The sequence below is a fragment of the Glycine soja genome, chromosome 11 (genome assembly GCF_004193775.1).
Source record: "Glycine soja cultivar W05 chromosome 11, ASM419377v2, whole genome shotgun sequence".
NCBI lineage: Eukaryota > Viridiplantae > Streptophyta > Magnoliopsida > Fabales > Fabaceae > Glycine > Glycine soja.
Window position 1 is genome coordinate 15,166,361 of NC_041012.1, and position 24,972 is coordinate 15,191,332.

At 31.0% G+C, this 24,972-nt stretch overlaps 2 protein-coding genes across 2 annotated transcripts; both read left to right on the plus strand.

Moving 5' to 3' along the window:
* Positions 1-7,918: 7,918 nt before the first annotated feature.
* LOC114376797 (serine/threonine-protein kinase Nek5-like) lies at positions 7,919-14,633 on the plus strand. The gene is made up of 14 exons (XM_028335074.1): positions 7,919-8,796; positions 8,919-8,985; positions 9,128-9,193; positions 9,307-9,353; positions 9,478-9,523; positions 9,645-9,725; positions 9,816-9,858; positions 9,945-9,994; positions 10,621-10,702; positions 10,780-10,829; positions 11,442-11,515; positions 11,681-11,732; positions 11,822-12,451; positions 12,553-14,633. Exons 1-14 carry the CDS (start codon positions 8,699-8,701, stop codon positions 14,341-14,343), a joined length of 3,177 nt encoding a protein of 1,058 aa, XP_028190875.1. The 5' UTR covers positions 7,919-8,698; the 3' UTR covers positions 14,344-14,633.
* Positions 14,634-20,345: 5,712 nt separating this feature from the next.
* Positions 20,346-24,297, plus strand: LOC114375588 (glycosyl hydrolase 5 family protein-like). The gene is made up of 4 exons (XM_028333414.1): positions 20,346-20,864; positions 21,607-21,854; positions 22,361-22,881; positions 23,662-24,297. The coding sequence occupies exons 1-4, from the start codon at positions 20,451-20,453 to the stop codon at positions 24,111-24,113; spliced, it is 1,635 nt and encodes a 544-aa protein (XP_028189215.1). The 5' UTR covers positions 20,346-20,450; the 3' UTR covers positions 24,114-24,297.
* Positions 24,298-24,972: the final 675 nt, after the last annotated feature.

Sequence of the window (24,972 nt, forward strand, 5' to 3'; positions counted from 1 at the left end):
AAAGGTTTTTATTTTTGTATATTTTAAAATTATGTTACGCTAATATTAATGAAGTTATTTTAAGAATAACTTTAATTAAAAGAATTATTCTTCATTTTCGACATTAATTTTTTAAATTTAATGATTAAAATTAATTATTTATTACAATAATTAGATTTCAAGTCATTTATTTTTTAAAATCTAATTATTAAAATTAGCTATTTATTAAAATAATTAGATTTTAAAGTAAACGAATAACTCTAGAATAATTATTATCGAAGTAAGTAAATCTCTTCTTATATATAACGTCATTAATTAAAAAATTAACAATTAAAATATTCAAGCATAGATTTTGTTATACATTATTTGATTTTATCACTATTCAGTACTATTATTTTCTACAATAAACAATTATTATACTTTATTACTATTATTTAAAGTGAACTTCCTCACTTTTTAACATAATAGTTGTATATAATAAATAGAGAAATAGAGAGAGAAAAGTAAATGGAAATGTAACGTGCCCGCGAATATTCAGCTAACTTCATAATGGGAGTAAATACAACACGAGCATGTGCATGTGCATCTTTTTTGGCTGCCAACTTGTCCTGTGTATTAATTGTTTTCAACTCATACTTTCATATTATTCTTGCCCTCTCATCCTTCTCACGTGCTTTTATTTATTTATTTTTGGCTTCTCTCTAGTACTGTAGCCATCAAATTATTCAACAGTTGCAATATATAGCTTATGAGATCAACAGCTCAGACAACGTAAAATAAGAAGATAAAAAAAAGTAGCCATTTTTTGCTTCGTCTCCCAACGGTAATGATGTGAAAGAAACCTATATATGCTAAATTAAATCAAACATTAAATTGAAGTAAATTATATTTTAAAAATTAAATCTGATATTTAAATCAAAGTGATTATGTTTTCACAAATGGTTTGGTTAAAAACTTGTTTTAAAACTGATAATTATGACTAAACACCAATTCTAAATTAATTTTTCCATATACAATATAATATTAAAATTTAAATTGGTTCAAAACGGATTTTAAAATTAGTTTTAGTTAAAAACTGGTTGTCTATGACTGAGTCTATTTTCAGTCAGATCAATGACACATTGGTCGTGAATTCTTTTATTTTTTTTTGACAGAAATCGTGAACTTTGTTTTATTACAAGGTGGAAGAAATATAATCAACGCAAGGGATAGATAAAGCATATTTTAAAGAGACTAAAGTTTATAAGGGTATATTTTTAAAATTTTAAAATTACACATGATTTTAAGATTCTGAAGAGTTATTTGATGAGGACATTCGATCACCTAGATAAATGTTCCACTCTTGCCATCCAATAAGATCATAATGGAATTTTTGCTTGGGAGTTGTCTATGACTGTTAGACATATATGGATTTTTGTTACACGCACACTCAATTTTTTTTATATCCCGGCCCCTTTTACATCTCATTATATTTCAATTTATTTTTTTCCTAAGTTTTGGTTCTCCCTTCAGTATAACACATTAAATAATGGATAACACTCAGTGTAAAAACATAATTTCTCCGCACACAAAGGATAGTCGTTTTAGGTGAAGATCGGTTGTATGTCATTGTCTTAAGTTAAAATGAAAATAATAAAAGAAAAGCGTAGGCAAAGATTTAACAAGAGAATGCTAATTGTAGGCTTTAATCAGCAATTAACACCAATTAGATGAAAATGGATTTAAGATAAGCCTCACTAACATATACTCCTCTTTTTGTGCCAACTAGACTAGTTATCGATGTCAATTTTTTGTGGTACATGATTAAGCAACAACAACTGTTCAAAGCTCACACTTACCAGAGATTCGTTAGTTGCTATATATGCTGTTGTCAAATCACCACATTAATCAATAATGCTCACTAAATAAACCTAAATTAATACTAAGTGGTATGGAAAATAAATTAAAGCCGCACCTTTTTCTCCTTGCCCTCGATCCTTATAGTATCAACTTGACCAACCTTGAATAGCTATATAATTCAGAGATTTTTCATCGTTTTTTTTTTAGAGTTTCAAGTTAAAAGATAAGATGTATATATATTGAGAATTGAATTTTTATCATTAAAATTTAGGTGACTTAAATATAAAGTAAAAAATTATATTTTACTAGATGAATCATAATTAAATGGATGTACTAAAAGTTATTTTTGTTTAACTTTCAAGAGAATTTATTTATTATAGTTGGTGACAATCTTCACTATAAATAGAGAAGATGTTAAGTGGAGAAACAACACATGAAAAGTGTGTGTGTGTGTGAAAAGAGAGATTGTGAAATAAAGTCACTTTGTTGAGAGAAAAATATTTTTGTGTTAGAGTGTTATCATTTCTTATAACCATTAAGTGGGATATTCGGATTTGTAAAATGATACACTATTTGGGATGAGTTACAATCTTGTAATCATTTTTGTGATAGTAAAATATTTTTGAGATAGTTTCGTGGAACAAGAGGTGTCAAACCACATTAAATTCTTGTATTTATTATTATTTTTTTTTACGGTGTAATCTTTGTTGTGTTCTCAAAATCATTTGTAGAAGCAAATAATTTTATTTATGTAAGCGTTGATTATCCAAGATCTTTGGATGTGTATTACTTTAATTTTGATTAATCAACTAATCAAGGAAAATTAGACAAAGGTCTCATCATCATCATCATCATGCAATATTCAGAAAAAAATAATTGATGATATAGTTATTTTTATCAAGAATAATATACTTTTACGTATTTCAATAAAAAAAAATCCCCTTTTCAATTCCTTAACTAGTTTGCTAAGAGCATTGTCTAGCATTTATCATGTAAAAAATTGAATGATGAATTATTATATTATTAAATGAATTCATATTTTTACATAATTATTAATATAGTTAAATTTACAAATAATTTTTTTTCCATAAACTAAGCTAATAATAGTATAATTTTATAATTAATAATAATGTATTAAAACTACCTTATGATTTTTTAAATAAACATAACATAAATCAACTAAAATTGTTATTTTTAATAAATTAGAACCAATAATAAAATATGGGTTAAAAAGAATGTGTTGAAAAATAATTATTAACTTTTTCTATATAAAAAATGTAATATTATGTTATTATAAAATATCTAAGTAAAATTAAAAACAGTAAAAAAATATCAAACATGTCAGTACTCCAGTATAACTTATTCTAAATATTATTCCATCTTATATTTTGTATAATTTTCTTTTGTGACAAAAATAGTAAAATAGAGGAAGAACACTATTGACGTTAGTGAAGATGCATGAAATGGTCCCTATGGTGAGGTGTATGCAATGACACTGAATTTGATTAGAGCACGCAAGATAATGGGAGAGGACCCCCCCTCTTTTTTTTTCAGGTGTCTGCGTCGTTTATATCCTTGTTGATATGATGATAATGTGCATGGCATGTGCTTGTCCAGAGAATTATAAACCATCCATTCACTAATGCTCTATTCTGTCGACGCAGAGGAGGAAGCAGCTAGCACATGCACATGGCAATTATACTTACTAGTGAGACAAGGCACTGAAACCATGGCACATGACTCTCTCTGTTTGCTTCTCCTTGAACCTATTCCAATGCTCCTTCCTTCCTATCCTATCATACTCTAATCATTGTTTTAATTTCATTGTCAACTCATAGGGCTTCGTGTAAATCGTGGGTCCAACGTGGGCATCTCTCGTTAATTCCATTGCCTGCAACATTGGGTTTATCGTAAAAAATAATAATCACTCTAGATAAAAAGACTTGCCTAGAACCTCCTGTGCTTTTCCTTTAGGATGTGTTGGTTTATCAGGAAAGATGATAAAAATAAATAGTTAAATAAAGTAGAAATCATATTTTTATATATTTTAATTTAAATTCTCATCTTATTTTTTTTTTCATTTTTTTCATCTTATCCAATGTATTCTTTAGTCTCTGTTCTTCTAATCATGATATTAATATAAAATTGTTACTATTTAATAAATATTTGTTGAGCACACATGATGCAATCATATCTTTCAAAGACATTAAATAAAAGACTTTAATAAGAAGATTAAGTCAGAGATGCAAGAGAAGGTTCTAGGATTCTGATGAGCCTTATGATAGATTTCGGGCTCATGAGCTAAGTATGAACCCACTTATCTTTGTACATATTATATTAAAGTTTCATTATTTTAGAACTCCATAATATAGATAGGGTACCCTAGAAATGTAAGATTTGTCAACCCTTGTATTTTAGAACACCTAGACTAGTTTTTGTATTAGAGGTAGTTTTGTAATTTCACATGCATTAAGTGAATATTTGATGTATGTGTTGGGAAATAAATTTAATTGAATTGGGAAAAGCCCAATCCAATTAAATTTTAGAGAAGGAGGTGAGCATTTGTTTGCTACACTTCATTGTCACCTTATGATACCCAAACATACTTAGTGGAATTTGGCTCCAAAATTTGGCTCCACAAATTTAATTTCAAATTCAAATTTTCTTCCAATTTTGTGTGACACTTAGGCTATAAATATAGGTCATGTGTGTGCATTTTTTTAACTTTGATCATTTGAGAATTACACTTCAAAGTTCAGACCTCATTTGAGACACAAAATTTCGTGCTCCTTCTCTCCCTTTCCCTCCACATATCTTCTCATATCTTCAAGCTCTTATCCATGACTTCCTATGGTGGTGAGTTTCTTCTTGACTCATCTTCTTCTTGAAGTGGTGTCTCCAATCATCTTTCTTCCTTCTCTATTTCGCTAGCCATTGAACTTCAAGAAGCAAAAGACTCCATTGATGAAGAAGATTCAAGGCCTACAAGCTCCACATGGAGCTACATCATGTGGTATCAAGAGCATCTTCATCTAGGTGATGTTCTTTTGCTTCCTCTATCTTTTTGTTCGGTCAATTCACTTTCATTCCTTGTTCTTCATCTTATTCTCCATGTATATCCTCCATTGTCTTGTGGTTTAGTGTTTTTTAGAGTAGATTCAAAAAAATAAATCGATTAAATCTTAGATATACACTTGTTCTTGCATTTCAATGGTTCAAATTCTATAAATCTACTCTTGAATCATGTTTTTGTGTTGATTTTAGGTTCTATCATTTTTTCAGTCATAATCTTTATGCGCTGAACCTTTAGATCTAAATTTTCTTCCAAAATATTAATTAGAAAGAAAAAACACAAAAATCTAAGTGTAAATCACTTAATCCATGTTGGCTTAGAGTCATGTTTAATCATAATAATTGTCACATTATGTTTTAAGTTTGTGTTGAATTTTAATTTTGTTGATTGAATTCTAGATATATTTGTTCATGTATTCTTGTCATTTTTAGCCTATCTTTTGAATTTTGAGTCTAATTCATACATGTTATTTAGTTCATAACATGTACTAAACCAATTTCTAGAAGTAGTCTTGTTGTTGAACTTTTTTTTATTTTCTAAGTTTCCTATATGATGCCTATGAAGAAATTGAGTTGTGGTGTTGAGTTGTAACTGAATTTGTGAATCAAAATAAGTCTTAAACTTTCTTGAATTCATTATTCAAGACATTTGAGCATAAGCAAACACATTGAAATTATCCAAGCCTTAAGCAACATAAACATTATACTCTTGATTTTTAGGTTGAAATCGCTGATGCAGATAACTTAAACATACAAACTTATAAAAATTGCAGGAAATAAAGAACTAATTCATTCCCTTATTTTTTTTCAAATATAAAATCAGATTAAAAATAGTTATTCAATATCCATGATTAACTTTTGATTTATTTAATAATATTTTGTTTTGTTTACAAGAGAAGTTTATTCCTTACAATGATGAATTTATAATATTCTATCAAAACTTAAATAAAATGTTAAAGAATAGAAACATGTACTTTACACTATGCTAAAAGAGAATTACGATTTGAATGTTTTGTTTATTTTTTAAACTTAACTATAGGAAAAGAACAAAAAAATCCAGAACATTATTGTAGTTTCTTTTATAGATATTTTAACTTCTTCAAAATTCTCAATCAAAATATATTTTTAATGTTATTCTTTCATATTCTTTTATATGATAATGAATATTCTAAAAATAATAATTTAAATATTAAATACATCTTATTAAAAGTATTAAAATACTGGTATGATAGTTACTCTTTTTGGCATCTGATTTACTAATATCTGAACTGACTGAACACCGTACCATAGGTGTCAACTAATTCAGTAGCTACTTATTGCAACTTAAACTAATATATATGAATCTCAATTGAAAATTACACTTCTAGTAATTACATAATTTCTACATTAGACGTAACTAATATATATATATATATATATATATATATATATATATATATATATATATATATATTTGGAAGCTGGCTTTTTTTAGAGAAAATATAATAAAAATAAGCAATGATAGCTATTGAAAAGCCATGATAATTAATTTAATAAGTGTGCAACAGTAGATAGTTTTAACTATAATTTGATACACATTTTTTCTTTTAAAAATCTTCATTAAAATAAGTGACATTTTTTTAAAAGGAAAAATAAGTGACTATGAGAGAGTTATTCTGTATATTAACATAAAGGCATATTGTACTTTCTTTATTATTATTATTATCATCTTTATTATGGGTTGACACCTTTTTAACAAACTTCTAATAATTAATACTATTGACAACCCAAAGTGTCCAGCAAAACAAGTGACATTTTCTATTGCTTCGTACCGTCACTATCACTCTAGACCATCATTTTTTTTTCATAATCTATGTATGTTCTTTCTTTTTGTTTACTTTCATCTGTCCTTTTGTTAAAAGGAAATGTTGAAAAGTATAAATTTTTATAAAACAGAAAAAAATAAAAAATCGTGTCATGTTTTCTTTTTCGGTTAAATAAAGACATCAACCTAATCTGTGATTTATTGACAATATATCCACTTTCCATTAAAGATTTTAAGCTATGAAGGGATGCTTATTCTCGTCAATATATATATATATATATATATATATATATATATATATATTCAGTGATTCAAGTGCTTGTTCTCTCTTAAATTTTACTTTAATTAAATAATTCCTAAAACTCAATCGCATGAATAATGAAATCTTAAGTGGTTACAAAAGCGCAATTCTAAAAATTACCACATGTTATACTTATCTATAAAAAAAATTATTGAGAAATATATCAATCCTCAACAATTGACAATATTCCAAGGGATAATTATTCCTCCGAATGAGAAAGGGGAGTATTTAAATAAAATCTTAAAACCTACCATATTATACTGCTTATTTATACGGATTTTGTAGGTTTAGTTAACGAAGCTTTCCCTGTTAATCAAGACCAAGCAATACTTTTTTTTAAATGCATCACTTAATTAGCATGAATTTGTTACAATATTAGACTTATGGGCTTATATTCAACCAAATCAGAGAGGGTTGAAGATGATTATCATAGTACGTACTAAACATAACAATAACGATCCAAACATATAAATTTTTTAGAATTTAATTTTTGTATAATATAATGTATTGTGGCAAAATGTGATTGATTTGAATAAAATTAGAGTTGAATTTTTTAAATAAAATTTAAATTTAAATTTTTTATTGAAATTAATTATGAATAAAATTAACTATTCGTATCAATAATACGATAAGTAAAAGAAATATATTATCAATTAGTTGAAAATTATGATAAACAATTTTTAAAACAATTATTATAATTTTTTTTTAAAATATTATATATAATAATTTATAATTAAATTTTTTTAGAGGAATTTATAGTTAAATAACATTATAAAACTCCTTTACCGTGAAGTACATACATATATATATATATATATATATATATATATATATATATATATATATATATATATAATGTTTTCAAATAACACTTCCGTTCACAATCACATGATCAATCACTAATTATGGCACAAACATTAGAACTTCAAACATCAAACCGTTGGTGATGTTTGAAATGTGTCTCGTTTTGGCAATGGGTAACTGATGGCACTTCGCCCATGAAGGTGACACCCTTTCTGTATATCCATTAATGGACACTGAGTTTTAAAGGAAGAAGAAGAAGATGCAAAAACTGAAAAACTAATTAATTATTATTTTTCTTTTTAAAAAAAGACATAAATTGAAATAAACGAACAAAAATTGAAAGCTTGGAACCAGGTAGACCAGCTGTGTCTGTCGGCGAATAACCAAGCACACCCATAAGCTCCCTTTTCTCTCTCTCTCTCTCTTCAAAGTCTTCAATTCAATTTGTGACATAGTTAGAGAGAGAGTGTGTGTGTGTATGTGTTTGTGTTGTACTTTGTTTTTTTTTCCTTCAACTTGGGAACAAAGGTTGAGACTTTCAATCTTCTTCTTTGCAAATTCTTTGAAAAGCCATCATGGGTATGCTATTATTGCCCAATGTTGTTGTGATGGGACTAATGAGGGTCAATGGAATGAAGCTATAGCAGAGTGGAGAGAAGGATGAGAAGAAACCCACATGGTGTTTGGGTTGCATATGGTTTAGTCTATTGAGGAAGCAATGTAGAACAAGGTTATTGCAACATTGTATGGAAAAGAAAAAGAACTATGGTTTCATTTTGAGACGTGGGAAGTGGGAAATGGTGTGAGCTAGATTGGTTGCTAGTTATTGGTTTTCTTGTTTTTGTTTGTTTTGTTTTGTTTTGGGGGTTGAGGAATTGAGTGTTGGTGGATCGAGAGCAATGGAGTCTCGGATGGATCAGTATGAGATCATGGAGCAGATCGGTAGAGGAGCATTTGGAGCTGCTATTCTTGTTCACCACAAGGCTGAGAAAAAGAAGTAATAGTCACCACTTTTTGAATTTCATTGATGGGGTTATGTTTGTTTGTTCATAAGAAATTCGTTGGTGGGTAGGTTTGTAAGTTTGATGATGACTGAAGCTTTGTTTTACTGGATTGCAGATATGTGTTGAAAAAAATAAGGCTTGCAAGGCAGACTGAACGATGCAGAAGATCTGCTCATCAAGAAGTGAGTTTATTTGTGTTTGTGCGCGCACGCCTGCATGCGTGTGCTTTTTGGTTATCCTTGCTTGTAGATTTGCTTCATATACATGGAATCTGCTTTTGTTTGTGGAGGGGATTTGACTGTTGCTGTTTGTTGGTAATTGTAGATGGCTCTTATTGCTCGAATCCAGCACCCTTACATTGTGGAATTCAAGGAGGCATGGGTTGAGAAGGTGAGAGACCCTTTAAGTTTTTGTGTAATGTAATCATAGTCTTAATAGTTACTACAGTATTGAACTCTCTGTTGTAAACTATTTCTGCTAAGCACATTCTACTTCTGTTGCAGGGTTGCTATGTCTGCATTGTCACTGGATACTGTGAAGGTGGAGACATGTGAGTATATGATAAGACCTATGAACTAGCAGTGTCATGTGGAAGTTCATAAATTTTATATGCTTAATCTGCAACAGGTTATTTATAATTTTGTTATACTTATTTTCTCTACAATCTGCAACAGGGCTGAATTGATGAAAAAATTAAACGGTGCTTACTTTCCTGAGGAGGTATGTTTGTCTCACGGTTGCATGTGTGTTTATGTGTGTATTCTTTTCCCACATGGTCAAATCTTGAGTTAATGTTAAAATTTTTTTTTTGACTTGCATTGATGTTGTTGAAATTGCTCAGAAACTCTGCAAATGGTTCACTCAATTACTGTTGGCAGTAGATTACCTGCATTCGAATTATGTTTTACATCGTGACCTAAAGGTATACTTGTATGAATTAAATTATATGGTCTATGATTCTTGTCTTTCATTTGAAATGTATTAAGTCTGATTTTGTTGACTCTGTTGACAGTGTTCCAACATCTTTCTTACCAAAGATCAGGATGTTCGCCTTGGTGAGTTCACATAACATCTTTGATTATGCTTGAGATAGATTTTTAAGTCTTCATCCTGAATTTGTCTGTATTTTTCTGACATATAGGGGATTTTGGGCTTGCTAAGACACTAAAAGCAGATGATTTGGCTTCTTCGGTATGTGTAAAATAGGCAAATTGTTGCTTTCTTTTTTCTCTTCTAAAAATCGAAAGTATTTGCTTAGAAGGATCCAAGGATTCATGATAAAAAAAATTCTATCAAGTTTCCGTAGCACTGATGAATTCTGGAGAGTTACAGATTCAGAATTTTTCATATTTAAATCATCTCTTTCTTTCGTGATCTTGTGTGGACATACAGAGATACTAATAAGACCTCAATTCTTATTCATATATAGTCATACATAAATTTTTTGGACATATCCTAACTTTTGTTTCCTAATACTTTATCTGTTAGTGAGAACCAGAAGCTTCAGTGTTATTAGTTGTTACTGAGTTTTTCCTCTATTGGGCAAGCCAAGGACTAATAATATCATCTCAAGTCTCAACTATGTTTAGGAAAATTATCCTACTATTAAATTTATTTTTTCCTTTCACACCTTGCAACTCATTTATTTTTATATCAAAACTAGACACTCACCATATTTTTATAATGTTCAACTTCTAGAGGTTTGAAATATGATACTGCTTCCAATTTTTTAATCCATCTGATTAGCGTGACATTCATAGACAAACACATAGTCACCATATATGGGATTAATAATTGCTGTAAATGTTTCTATGCAGGTGGTAGGAACTCCTAATTACATGTGTCCTGAACTGCTTGCTGATATTCCGTATGGATTCAAATCTGATATTTGGTCACTCGGTATATATTCTAAAACCAAGTATCTGATGATTGCACATTTGGCTTTGCTGCAGCTAAAATTAATTTTTCTTGTTCAGGGTGCTGTATATACGAGATGGCTGCTCATCGCCCTGCCTTTAAAGCTTTTGTAAGATTTCTTATGATTTTTCACTTTAAAATAGTTATAAATAGGATGCAATCTTTAGCAAATTCATTTAATGTAACACCCTCATGTCAGATATGAACATAGTATCTCATCTCTACATCGAAGTTAGCAAAGTTACATTTGTATTACAGGAAAGATAAGGTATAAGTTTGCACAAATGATCTAGAAATAATAAAACAGTAAATTTGTAAAATTGAAGAAGTAGATTGGCAAGTAAACTTTTACCTGAATTTGCAAAGCCACCACCTACCAGATCACCATTGTGGTCTATATTTTAGTTTTGTTATCCCCACATATGTGCTGGAGTTTTAAGTTTAAGCTTGTTTTGTAAACTATCTTAACAGCTGTTTGTTTTATGGAATAATACTACTCAACATATACTTTCGGTTAGGACTTAAGCAAATGAGGTGAACTCAACCAAAAAAACTAGTCCATTAGGTGGTAGAGTCGCTAGGTCATGTTTGCTTGTTAGTGGAATATGCTTCATGCGATTCTCTGCAGTACATATAGATATTTTTGTTATATGTATGTAGAGGTATTTCACCGTGGTTTATTTCTTGGGTTTTAACGATAGCATAATAAATCATGTTTCAGGATATGGCAGGACTGATAAGCAAAGTGAACCGTTCATCCATTGGCCCTTTGCCTCCATGTTATTCCCCTTCCTTGTAAGTCACTATCTGCTTTTGTGAAGATTAATATTCTTTTGTTACTACCCTTTTCTGATGAAATCAGGTTTATGACAGTGAGATATACCTGCTACTTGTTTACTTGTTCAACTTCTTATTTTTTCTCTCTGCTAAGTATCTAAGTTGTTGACTACTATAATACAGGAAAACACTGATAAAGGGCATGCTAAGAAAAAATCCTGAGCATCGGCCGACAGTAAGCCTCTCGAGAATAAATTTATTTCCAATGTGGAAATGGTTTACTATCATTGCTTTTCCTAAATATTCTCACTTTATATTTCACAGGCATCTGAGGTGTTAAAGCACCCTTATTTGCAGCCTTATGTGGATCAATATCGTCCGTCTTTCAGTCCTCCAACAACCTGTTCTCCTGTAAAACCAATTTCTGCTGTCAATGATCATCGAAAAAATATGGCTGAAAGTCAAAACAGTAATAGTTCAAGTAGTGACAAAGATACTTTGATGTCAAATGAGAAAAACATTGCAACAGCAGGACCAAAGTGTGATAACGAAGCCACTGAGATGGATCAAACATCAATCGATGATGATGGCTCAGATGAAGAAAGTGGTTCTTGTAATGTCAATGCCAAAACAGCTGAGCAAGAGGTGGTTGAACCATCTCATAACAAACACCATTCTAACGTTGAATCTAAGCAGCCAAAAACAATTAGAAATATAATGATGGCATTGAAGGAAGGAAAAGTTAGAGAAGCAACTTCTCCAATGAGAGGCAACCGCATAAAGCCTAGTGGCCTATCAACACAAAAAATAAGCACAGAGACATTATCTAAATTGCCTAAGCCTACTTTTATTGCTCCTAGTATGAAGCCTAATTTAGAATCACATGCTGCACTTGCAAGGGCAAGCCCTGACCCTGCAAAAAGAATGATGGGATCACATTATCCAAAGCATCAGGTACATTATCATTTGAAATTATCTATGCTACCATCTCTTTCTGTAGATTTCCTCATGAAATTGAAATTTATTTCTGGTTTTATATTCCTATATTCTGGCAGATTCTGATGACAGAAGCCTCACCAAAAGTTAAAGCTAGACATGATTTCACTCCACCATCTGCACTTGTCAAACAAGTAGAAGGAGATGGAGTTTCTCCAAGGCCAAGACAAAGGACTCCCCCAAGCTTACTTAGAAGACCTTCATTTTCTGGAAGAATGAGGCTGGCTGGAATTGATGTTCCAAATGCAGCAAATGATACTGGGAAGCTAGGCACAAATAAAATAGTCCAGGAACCTCAGATGAGCCCTTGTCAATTGGCCAATGGCAATGTACCACATATTTCAAGACAGGTTACTACTAGAGAGCCTCAGAAGGCTTTTGAAAGAAGTTCCAAAGGATTGCAAACAGACAGCAGCAATTCTGCCTCATCTTCAGTTTCTATCCAAGGATGTGAACTTGCTGATGATGCAACAACTTTCATTGACATGAGAGAACAGATGCTTCCTAATCATGAGAAAGTAAACCACATTGTAGGTGTTGAATCATGTCCTGATAGGAGCCAACCTACAACTTGTGCACATTGTAAGATGGTTGAAAAAGTGCCTAAAGAAACCTGTGAGGTTTCCACGAATTTTCAGAATACTATTAGTAGTAATGAGAAAGTGAGTTCCAGTTTAACTCTAGATCACCACCATGTTGAAGATTCTAAGGTAACACTTGCTTCAGAAGGTGGTCTTGTCATAAACAAGACAACTACATCTACTACTACCTCCAACTGTGATGATAGATCTGTAGACCCCTCTGCTGGAGCCACCAAAGAAATAAAAGATTTTCAAGATATTTCCAAGGAAATGCCTTTAACCAAGTCTCCTAAGGAAATCAAGGATTTTCAAGATATTTCCAAGGAAATGCCTTTAACCAAGTCTCCAAAACAAGCACCCCCAAGTTCTGGAGAAAAATCTGTTCATGTAGAAGTTAGTCCAGTAAGTGAACCAGATATAGTTAGCCAGCCAACACTTGGATGCAAGCCCCCTGGTGATGACAAATTCACAGTGAGGGAGCGACTGTCACCGGTGGCTGAAACTGTTCCTGTGGTCACCACTACTAAATCATCAAGCCAGAAAGTCTTGCAAGAGAAAGGAACTTTGTTGCAGAATCCAGCACAAGAAAGGCCTGACACTGGCCATCTTCCTCCAGCCTTTGATGATGTTATCCATGTCATACGCCACAGTAGTTACCGCGTTGGAAGTGAGCAACCAGTGAAGGAATCTGTGGAGATGGGAGTTCAAAATGTAGATGTTGGTAAGTTCATCAATGTAGTGAGGGATGATTTAGAAATGAGGAACATAACCTCACCTTTGACCCCCCTCAAATCTTCAAGTTGCTCTGATGCTGCAAGCTTGAAATCAAACATTTCTGATCAGCCGGAAACGAAGAACTCGAACACTCCTCCAATCCTTAAATCTTCAAGTCTCTTCGATGCTTCGAGCATGAAATCCAGCATTTCTGATTATCCAGGTCTTAAGGAACAAGATGTGAGTAACCCTCCTCCTTTAGTTTCAGAACCTGATTCTGCTGAGGCCAGTAAATGCAACACTCCTGTAAATGAAGAGAAACTACCGGTGGCAAAGGAAACATTGGATGTGAAATCTTTCAGGCAGAGAGCAGAGGCACTTGAAGAGCTCTTGGAGTTGTCTGCAGAGTTGCTGCAGCAAAACAGATTGGAGGAACTTCAAGTTGTTCTGAAGCCCTTTGGGAAAGACAAGGTCTCTCCAAGGGAGACAGCCATTTGGTTAGCCAAGAGTCTCAAAGGAATGATGTCTGAGGAAAGTGGGGGACGCTCTTCATGATGAGGTATCTCCATTAGTCAATTCTTATGTGATAAGTTTCACTTTGTATTTTATGTTTAAAATTTGCTCTTTATATAGTTCATAGCTATTCAAGTACCACTTGAATTCATAAGAGAGAACATGTTGGCTTTGTCCCTTCTTTCATTGTTGTAATTCTTACAGTGCTTTTATGCTGTTGTAAATAGTGACCATACAAATTACTAACATCAAATTACGATCAATTGTATGGACATTCCGTGCCCCGGCATAGGTGTTAAATATTAATGTACCAAAGAGTTGCTATGATTAAATGGAGCAAAGCAAAAAAAAACATAAAGGGTTACTTACTTATCAACCCGAAACAGAAACCATACTTCAATTAGCAAGTCAGAAAAGCAATGCTTTGTCAATATTATAATTTTCAACTAATAAAGAATCTTCGTATGCTAGAGTAGAGACAAATTGGAATGTCATGCCATCATCAAAAACTACATTAGTTTGGTTTATTAAAAGAATTTTTTACCTTGCACAAATTAGGTTTAGCTTTTGTTCCCTCATTTCCCCGCAGTTTCCTAGATTCCCTCATTTCCAAGAAGCACCGTGGAACCTTCCTCTTCCTCATAGGTGGTATTTTGCTATATGAAGACCACACGCGTTTTACTGTCTTTATATATGTGTGTGTGTGTTTTTATTTTTTTCATTCCACATATACCCTTTTTTTCTATTTCATGATCACAATTCACAAGAACAGTTTCACCTCCATTAATAACAGCACCTTCCAAAATTTCATCATTGATGAGACAAAAAAAAAAAAAACCAGATTTTGTACACAGTGAATGCTGGGGGGAGGGCATGATCTTGGAAGAAGTGCAATGCAAAGTATTCAGTCAGATTTAATTATGTTATCAAGTCTTTTTTTTTATGTTTTGTTTTACTGAAATTAAACATCATGTCATAATAGACTATGTTATTATTGGAGTATAAATGTAAGAAAGACTAGTGCATCGAATAAAAATAAAAAAGTTGAATATCATATAAATGAGAAAAAAACCTATAAATCTAAATCTTAAGATTTTGTATTAAATTGTGATGTCAAATTTTGTTATGTAATTGTTCATGGAGATGGGAAAGGAGTGCTTTTTATTTTTATTATCTAAAATCTATCTATATCGTTATTATTGGTTAATGGATCAGTTAACTTATATCACTCATTTATTATATTTTTTTAAGAAAAAGAGAGTTAACTATCACTCAGAAAAACATGATACCATTAATAAATCAATACAATATTACTAACAAACAAATAAGTACTTTTCATAGGTTGTTCAAAGGAAAGTTCTATGCTTTTTTTATGTTTAGTAGCAATAGCATAAAATAAATTTTGTGTGCTAAATTCTATTACATTTAAAACTTTATAAATTAATAATATCAGGATCGGAAAAATTTATTAATTTAGAGAGTTATTAATTTATCGATAAATTAATAATTATTAATTTAAAGAGTTTTTAAGTAATTATAGTGTATATATCAAATAAAAAGGCAAATTAGTCTATGCCTCTTAGAATTACGTTGCAGCGAACCTTGGGATTCAACACAAATTAGTAATTACTGTGCTCATATGCATTGAAAATCAATAACAATGTAGAGGATGACGGCGATGATATGGTGTCTTTGGAGTCTGTTACGCGAAAAGAAGCACTTATGGCGTCGAGCACTCTTCACAACTTTATGATATAATACAAAAATACAACACCTAAGCCATTGGATCCAATGAGAAAAGTTAGAGATAAACTCCAAATAGACTTAAACTTTAAAGGAAAACAGACAACTATTGAATCATATTTCAATAAAGTGTAAAATATGTGTAAAATATTTTTTTCAGTTTCTATAAATTATTAATTTATGATTTTCTTGGGACCGAAAATTATAAAGGGATCTCACGAAAAATTATTATCTTATTATTTTATCGAATTTTTCAATTTTTTATATTAGCTTAAGTCGAAATTGGACAAATTTATTATTTTAGAAAATTTATTAATTTATCGAGTATTAATTTAAAGAGTTTATCCTATATATTACTTTTTTTATTCGGGTGTTATGAAATATGCAGTGGATCTTAGAATCCAGGTAATGAACTCATCATGACGCAGAGGAGTTTGGAGAATCTAGACAGAATACTTGTTGTTTTGGAAACATTTTTTTTTAAGGGTGAGTAACTTAATATACCTTTTTTTGACATGAACTTAATATACCTGATCGTTAAGAATTAAACTTTATATTTTGTTTCGGTATTTCATAATTAAGCGCTTCTCTTTTTTTTAGAAGGTCGATTGAAAAACACGTTAAAGTTAAACTTTGGGTTTCATAACTGCTCCAATAAGTGAAAAAAGATTTTTGCTGCAAACTACAAAAACATAATCCATCAGAACCTAAATATAAGTACAAATTTAATCATCAGTCATATGGATTAAGAAATTCAATTAATAATATTTAATTTAAAAAAATATTTCTAAAATACTTTTCATTGTAGTACTTGTAAAATAGGAAATAAATGATTCACAAGAAATAAAATTTTATTAAATAAAGAATATAATAAGAATACTATAAAAATTAATTAGTATATATTTATATTTAGATTTAAAATTATTTTTTTGTTACTTATATTTAGGTCCAGAGGTAGTACACTGGTAAAATTCACCATAGCTAGCCATCTCTCCATTTCATGACTCTTGGGAGGAAAATGTTTTTTTAGAGAACCTACCAATATTATTTTACCCCTTTCACTTTTTTTTCAACACATTCAAATAAGAAAAGAAAGGCTAAATTAGTTTTTTATTCCTCTAATTTATTATTTAGATTTAATTTTATCTTTTAATTTTTTTTGGTTTAATTTGATTTTCTAATTTTTAGAATCAATTCAATTTGGTCCTTTAATTCTTTTTTTGTTCAATTTGATTCTTTAATTTTTAAAATTGATTCATTTTTTTAAAATATATATTTTGTGTTAGTTAAAAACTATTTAATGAGAGTTTTAAACCGTCATAAAGTGTATTTTTTTATAATTTAATCTAAAAGATTAAATTAAATCAATTTTAGAAATTATATGATCAGTTTAAATCTAAAAAATTAAAGGACCAAATTAAATTTAAAAAATAAATTAACGAAGTAAAAAATTATTTTTTTTAAAAAAAAACTCTTATTCCTTTTTGTCCTCTCTGATTTCTTTCTCCTATTTCTTATCACCCAAACATGACGAGCAGGCGTTGGTGCCCCCACACACTTTAGAAACAACAAAGAAGCTTAGTAATAATATAATTTACAAATAAATAATAAAAGACTATTTGTCTTTCATACTATTTACGCGGTTGTAATTCCTAAATGCAGTTGGGTCGCTATTGTTCCTTTCCTTTTCACTTTTCATCATTTGGGGTATGATCTATGGGGTTTGCCCCTCCCCCTCGGCCCTCCACAAAGTCTTTGATAACGCAAGGTACATGGGTTGAATTAGATGATGAGAAATTTATTTTTTTTAGTTAATGAATTGAACGAGTATACTGATTTTCTTTATACAGAGTTCCCTTTAAAAAAAAAACATAAAAAAATCCTAAAAATTATAGTGAATTAGTGACCAGATGAAATATAGTAAATATTGATCAAGATACTAATAATTCAATTCTCAATTGCACTACTCACGTTGGTGCCTTCTAGCTTTATTATGAAATTATCCCTTAGATGGAAACATAATAGAATCGCGTTTCCATTACCTAGATGGAGGGTGGAAAAACACATAACAAGGAAAATATGATTTTATTGTATAAGTGTACAAAGAAATCGTATTTTCACTTTTGTTTGAGGTGCAAAAAAAAATAAATAACAGAAATACGATTTGATTGTTATACTCTACAACAACTTAATCATATTTTTATTTTTGTTCTTACTAAACAAAAATGTATTTCTATTGTAGACCCCTCCCCTTCAAACACAAACAGATCTTGACCACTCACAACAATACAAACACACAATAACACAAAGACTCAACAATATGAACATGAATCTCAATGGGGGCGGCGCAAATCTCAATAGGGTCAAGGTGGGTGGTGTTACATAGATCTTGATAGCGGGTGCGCATGGCTGTGTTGGAGGATGATGCTAGGGTGTGCGTGTTGGACGAAGACGATGGTGGCCCGTGATGGACACATGGTGCATTAGTTTTAGATCTAGGTTGGGGATCTCTAGATCTAGTGGGTGGGGTGTATGTGCGTAGTAATAGAGGACGACGACGTGATGGCACGGAGCACAATGATCCTGGACAGAGGTGGGGTCGACACATGACATGTTGGATGATAGTGTGGGGGTTGCAAAAGAGAGAATTTTGAAGGAAAGGGGAGGCTATTGCCACTACCAATTGAGTGGGCAAAAGAACAATCTCACATGTGTTGGTAGTGCCAATAGCAAAGTTGGTAGTGACAATAGCAATATACCCATACAAGAAATGTATTATCCAAAAAAAAAATGATTGGACTCAATCTCTCTATGCTTATATAAATTGTTGTTATTTTGTTATTCTTTATTTATTCCATACCAGACTTTCACACAAGTTAGTCTATTACCAAGTGACTATGGACAAGGCTAGATTTGTATCAAACATAAGAGATGTATCATTAAAAAAAATCAAACTATTCTGTTAATTTTTTTATACTTATATACATTTTTACTTGTCTTTGTTTATGTGAAATAAGACTTTTATAATTCTCTAACATGAAGGTCATATAGCATTTCTCTAAACTATGCAGTGCCAATTAGATGTCAAATACTACATTTTTTAAATAGGTCGTGCGAACATAATATGCTCCATAATTAGTCAACTAACTTAGAGTCATTGTTGTAACATTCACCAATGGCTCTCTTTGTAAATGAAATGAACTTAAAAATATTATTCTATATATCTCATTTTAAATTGGAAAGAAAAGAGGGATCTCTGTTTAATTAGAATTAGTTGTTTTTTCTACAATGACAGCAATGGAATTTGTATCTAAGATCTCATATAAACTACTCGATCAATACTCTCCGCCACTAAGTTATCCATGATGACATTCAAGTTTATCTTGTGTTAAACGATTTAAATGCTGAAGTTTAGTGGTATTCAGATCCATTCCATCACTTTTCATCAATATACGCAGACATGACTTTTAAGGTGACCAATATTTGCAATTTATAAATTGTAACAGTATAAATCATAAATGGATTTACATCATTTAAACTTGAGTAAATCTCATGCAGAATTGTTTTAGCACAAAAGAAAGAGAGAGATCCACCGGTTAGATCACTTAATTAGAAGACTTTACGTTTACTCAATTGTACTCTTTTCGTTCTTATTGATGGCATTTAAGGTTTAATTAAGTACAAGTATTAAAAATTGTAATTAATATTTTGAATTTCTTGTATTATGTAATTTCTTAATATCTTCTATTTCTCTTATCAGTTAGATTTTTTTGTCATTTATTACACAGTAACAACCACTTCTACTAATGATATTTCTTGAAAAAATATTTAATTTTTCATTAATTTTGTAAAACGATAATTAATTTGAAGTGAAGTAATTAATATTCATTTTCCTTTTTAGCATAACTTGAAAGTTACAGCTGATCAAGGCGTCAAAAGCCACAAGATTCCATGAATATTTGTGAAATCATTGTTAATTACGTGACAATGACTTTTTGTGCATGTTTAATTCGATTACCGATAGTTATGTCAAAGTAGTTGGAAAGTAAATGAAAGTTCAACAAACCAACGATAACTAATTAAGGAGCAACTTTGAGCTGGAAATTAGTATATTCAGACAACGTATACAAAAAATAAAGGTGTAAAAATATGTTTTCGCATGCACGAGAAATAACAAGACAAATGTAAAACAGTAGTATATATATATATATATATATATATAAACTTAGCTAACTTCAAAAAATGGATTTGCGACAACCTATAAAAGTTGAGTCACGAGACACCTTATATGCCTATATATGTCCACATTTGCACAGAGAAAAATTAAGGGTGGTTAATTTGGTGACTCGTGAGTATATGGAAAATCTTACACACTGAACATTACATGATCATATATATCAAAGAACATGATCCCTCTTATAACAGTAAGAGTAATAGTGCTCCTCTTATTAGGTGTCACACTCCAAATAACCAAGCCCGTGGTTGTGAAGGGTTTTCCACTACACACGAGTGAACGGTGGATTGTGGACGAAAGTGGGAAGAGGGTGAAGCTAGCATGTGTTAATTGGGTGTCCCATTTGGATGCTGTGGTGGCTGAGGGCTTAAGCCAACAACCTTTGGATGAGATTTCCAAGAGAATCAAAACCATGGGGTTCAACTGTGTAAGACTCACATGGCCACTTTTCTTGGTCACTAATGACTCTATTGCTTCTCTCACTCTGAGAAACTCTTTCCAAAATCTTGGCCTAATTCAATCCTTGAATGGTGTCCAAGCCATCAACCCCTCCATCATCGATCTTCCCCTCATCAAAGCTTACCAGGTATATTGATTGTTGCTAGCTAGCTAATTATTCTTTACCCAAATCATTAATTTACTTAGTCTTATTGATAGTTGCTAATATACATAAATGACTTGAAACATTAAATTATTAAATGTAAGGTAGACTAAATCTTGAAAGAACGACAAATTATTAATTTGTGTTAGTTAATTATTTTATATTTAAAATTATTTTGTGCTAGTGACTTGTATCAATATAATTTTATACTTATTAATGCATCGTTAATTGGGAAATCAATTTATATTATTAGTATATTATATAGTATTTTTTAATTAATTTGTATGATACTTTGTGCCATTAGTACATAATATATATATATATATATATATATATATATATATATATATAATATTTATACTATTAATTCAATTTTTATTAATTAAACAAAGTCTATACTAATAAAAATTAATAAACCTAATCAACTACTATTTTTTTTTCTATTTAGATGTATTTTTCTTACAGTGTATATGATGTATATATTGATATTTAATCAAGCAGCTAATATCCCCTTTGTCTTAAATTCTTAATGATGATACATTAATTTCATCACCTAATTAACTGTCACCTAATTTCATCGTCACTGAGTATCAAAATGGAAACCATGTGCCCACAACAAACATATATCTAGTAAGTTTCTATATGTTAAGTGTATCTAGTAGGTTTCTATAAGTTTGAACTGTATAAGGCAATATTATTATTATTATTATTACCTGTACGTCCTCAGGCAGTGGTGAAAAGCCTTGGAGAGAACGATGTAATGGTGATTTTGGACAACCACGTGAGCCAGCCAGGGTGGTGCTGCAGTAACTTGGACGGCAATGGCTTCTTTGGGGATCAGTATTTTGATCCAGACCTCTGGATTATGGGCCTTACAAAGATGGCTACTATTTTCAAAGGTGTGACTAATGTGGTAGCCATGAGCTTGAGAAATGAACTACGAGGTCCCAGACAAAATGTCAACGTTTGGTACAGGTAAATTGGAACCCTCCCCAAAAAAAAGTGTCATTTTACAATACAACTAATAAATAAAAAAGCATTAAATATTCTTTTATAATCATTTAATTAGTATTTTTTAAATATTCTTTTCTAATCATTTTACAATACTAATAAAAATCATTAAATATTATATTCTTATTACAAGTATATTTTTAATCATTTTATGGTGGAGTGTAAAATATTATATAAAAAAAAGGATAAATGAAAGTGTTTTGACTTCAAATTTACAAGTATAGTTGGATTTCCAATAATGCTAGGTATAACATTATGATTTTGTTATTTTATCAAAATTACATCTTTAATCATTTATTTGATCCATAAAAGATGTTATTTTATCTCATTTCACGGCCTCAATGGAAACATAGCCTTTATGGACATGATAAAATTATATTATTTTTTTGTCTAGTATTCTCTTCTAGAAACAATCATATTTAAATTAGATAAGATCAATAAATAGTATTACTATTATATATGAATTATAGGTACATGCCAAAAGGAGCAGAAGCAGTGCATGCAGCAAATCCAGATGTTCTTGTGATTCTATCTGGCCTAAACTTTGACACGAACCTATCATTCATAAGAAATGAGGCAGTGAAACTCAGCTTCAATGGGAAACTAGTGTTTGAGGTGCACTGGTACAGCTTCAGTGATGGTCAGGCATGGACATTAGGGAATCCAAACCAAGTGTGTGGGCAAGTCACAGAGAATGTGATGAGAAGGGCAGGGTTCTTGTTGGACCAAGGGTGGCCATTGTTTGTGAGTGAATTTGGGGTGGACTTGAGAGGCACAAGTGTGAATGACAATAGGTACCTCAACTGTTTCATGGCACTGGTGGCCCAACTTGACTTGGATTGGGCCTTGTGGACACTGGGTGGGAATTATTACATTAGACAAGGGGATGTTGGAATGGAGGAATATTTTGGTATTCTCAATTCAGATTGGATTCAGGTTAGGAACACAAGTTTCTTGCAAAGGATCTCAGCTATTCAACTTCCTTTCAAAGGTATGACAAATAATAATAATAATAATGTTTTCATATAAATAAATAAATAATTGTTAGAGAAATGTGAACATCACAATTTCTAACACATTTTTTTCAACTTACTCTTATTGAGAGAAATTCATGTGAATTCTCTTAAATGTGTAGGTTTTGTTTTCAAATTAGTAGGACTCTTGTAAATTTCAATAAATTAAAAATAATGTATTGATAAAAAAAATATGTTGGTAAGCAAACATTATTACATGATTCAAGATCATCATGTTTAGTCCCTAACCAATTTTTTAGTGACATATAACTTAAAAAACTCGATTATATGTCACATGAAAATTGACCATGACTATAAACACAAGATGATATTGGGTGTATAAAACTTATTAATAAGAAAGTATTAAATAAAAAAAAATTATTAGTCCATACTACTGTGATCCACATTAATTTTCATATAACACAATTGAGTGTTATTAATTTCTCTTAGTCAATTAAAAAACTAGAATATATATCATATAAATATTATAATGGGGACCATAAATAAATAATAATCTTAAATTACTCAATAATTTTTCATCTAATACTGTGTAACTCACACTCCTCATTTTCTTTACACCATACTTTACATTCTTTTTAAATAATGATTTTTCCATTCCTATATAAGCTTGATCAAATTGAAGTAATTATATTAGATAAGGATTAAAGAATATAATGTAATATTTCTATTACATATCACATATGAATATATATCACTATCATTGACAATGAGATTGTAATCCTCTTGACATATTGCAGGGCCAGGGTTATCAGAAGCTAAACCATACAAAGTAATTTTTCACCCATTGACAGGTCTTTGCATCTTAAGAAATTCACCGGTTGAGCCATTGATGAGGTTGGGACCTTGTTCTAATTCTGATGCATGGGAATACACGGACCAAAAGATACTATCAATAAAGGGTACCTATTTCTGTCTACAGGCAGAGGAAGAAGGGAAGCAAGCAAAACTTGGAAATGCATGTTCAGGTTCCAATTCAAGATGGGAAATGATCTCTGATTCAAAGATGCACCTCTCAACTCAAACCAACAATGCTTCTGGTGTGTGTCTTGATGTAGACACCAACAACATCATTGTCACCAATATTTGCCAATGCCTAAGCAAAGATAACACTTGTGACCCTGCAACCCAATGGTTCAAACTTGTTGACAGCACAAGGAAGTCTCGGCATTATCTAAGGATTCCAAGTTAAGTTTCTTGGAAAACAAAATTTCTAGAAACCATTGAGCTCAAATGCTCAACACAAAAAATTAACCTCAACATTATTAATATTATATTGTAGATTTTTCTTGGCCTACATGTACTTGTACCTTTACTTAGGCTAATTAATAGCCAAGTCATCAAAATACAATTTTAGTTATTGTGCTTTGCAGGAAGCAACTGATGTGAAAACAAAATTTGTCGAATACAAAGAGGGCATTGAACCATGAAAGAATATTATTGTTTTATTGAATCAGAATAACATAATGAAATGTACAAAGAAAACTGATACATCTATTTACATGTATTCAAGGGGGTACAACCATCACAAGAATGGAGTATATTATATACTAATTTGTTCATGTTCAAGATAAAAGTGTGACATCACATGGAATTGAAATCCATGACAAAAATACAAAAACCAAATACAAGAAAAGTGGCAAAAGCAGAATCAAGATTTAAAGCAAAAGAATTGTTGATCAAAAAGCAAATAGAAGAAAAGTAGAAAAAGCAGAATCAAGAATCAAAGCAAGAGAATTGCTCAACGAGGAGTGGAACCGGTGCAGCACTCACAAGAAGAAGGATCATCAAAAGCAGTAACACGCCGAGCCTAACCTTGTGCACCAAGGCACTGTAAACATCACATGAAGCAAGAAACGACGGTACTGCAACAATGTTTGTTGCTTCAGAGGAAGTGCAGAGTTCGAACTTCACCTCACCACAATGGCCTTGAAGCTTGTCCCTCTTAGCATCAACGCTGAACCACAAGTCCATGAATGCAAAACCACACGACGATGATGCTCCATAACGATGATGATGATGACCCCATTCATCAATTGTCAAAGACACAT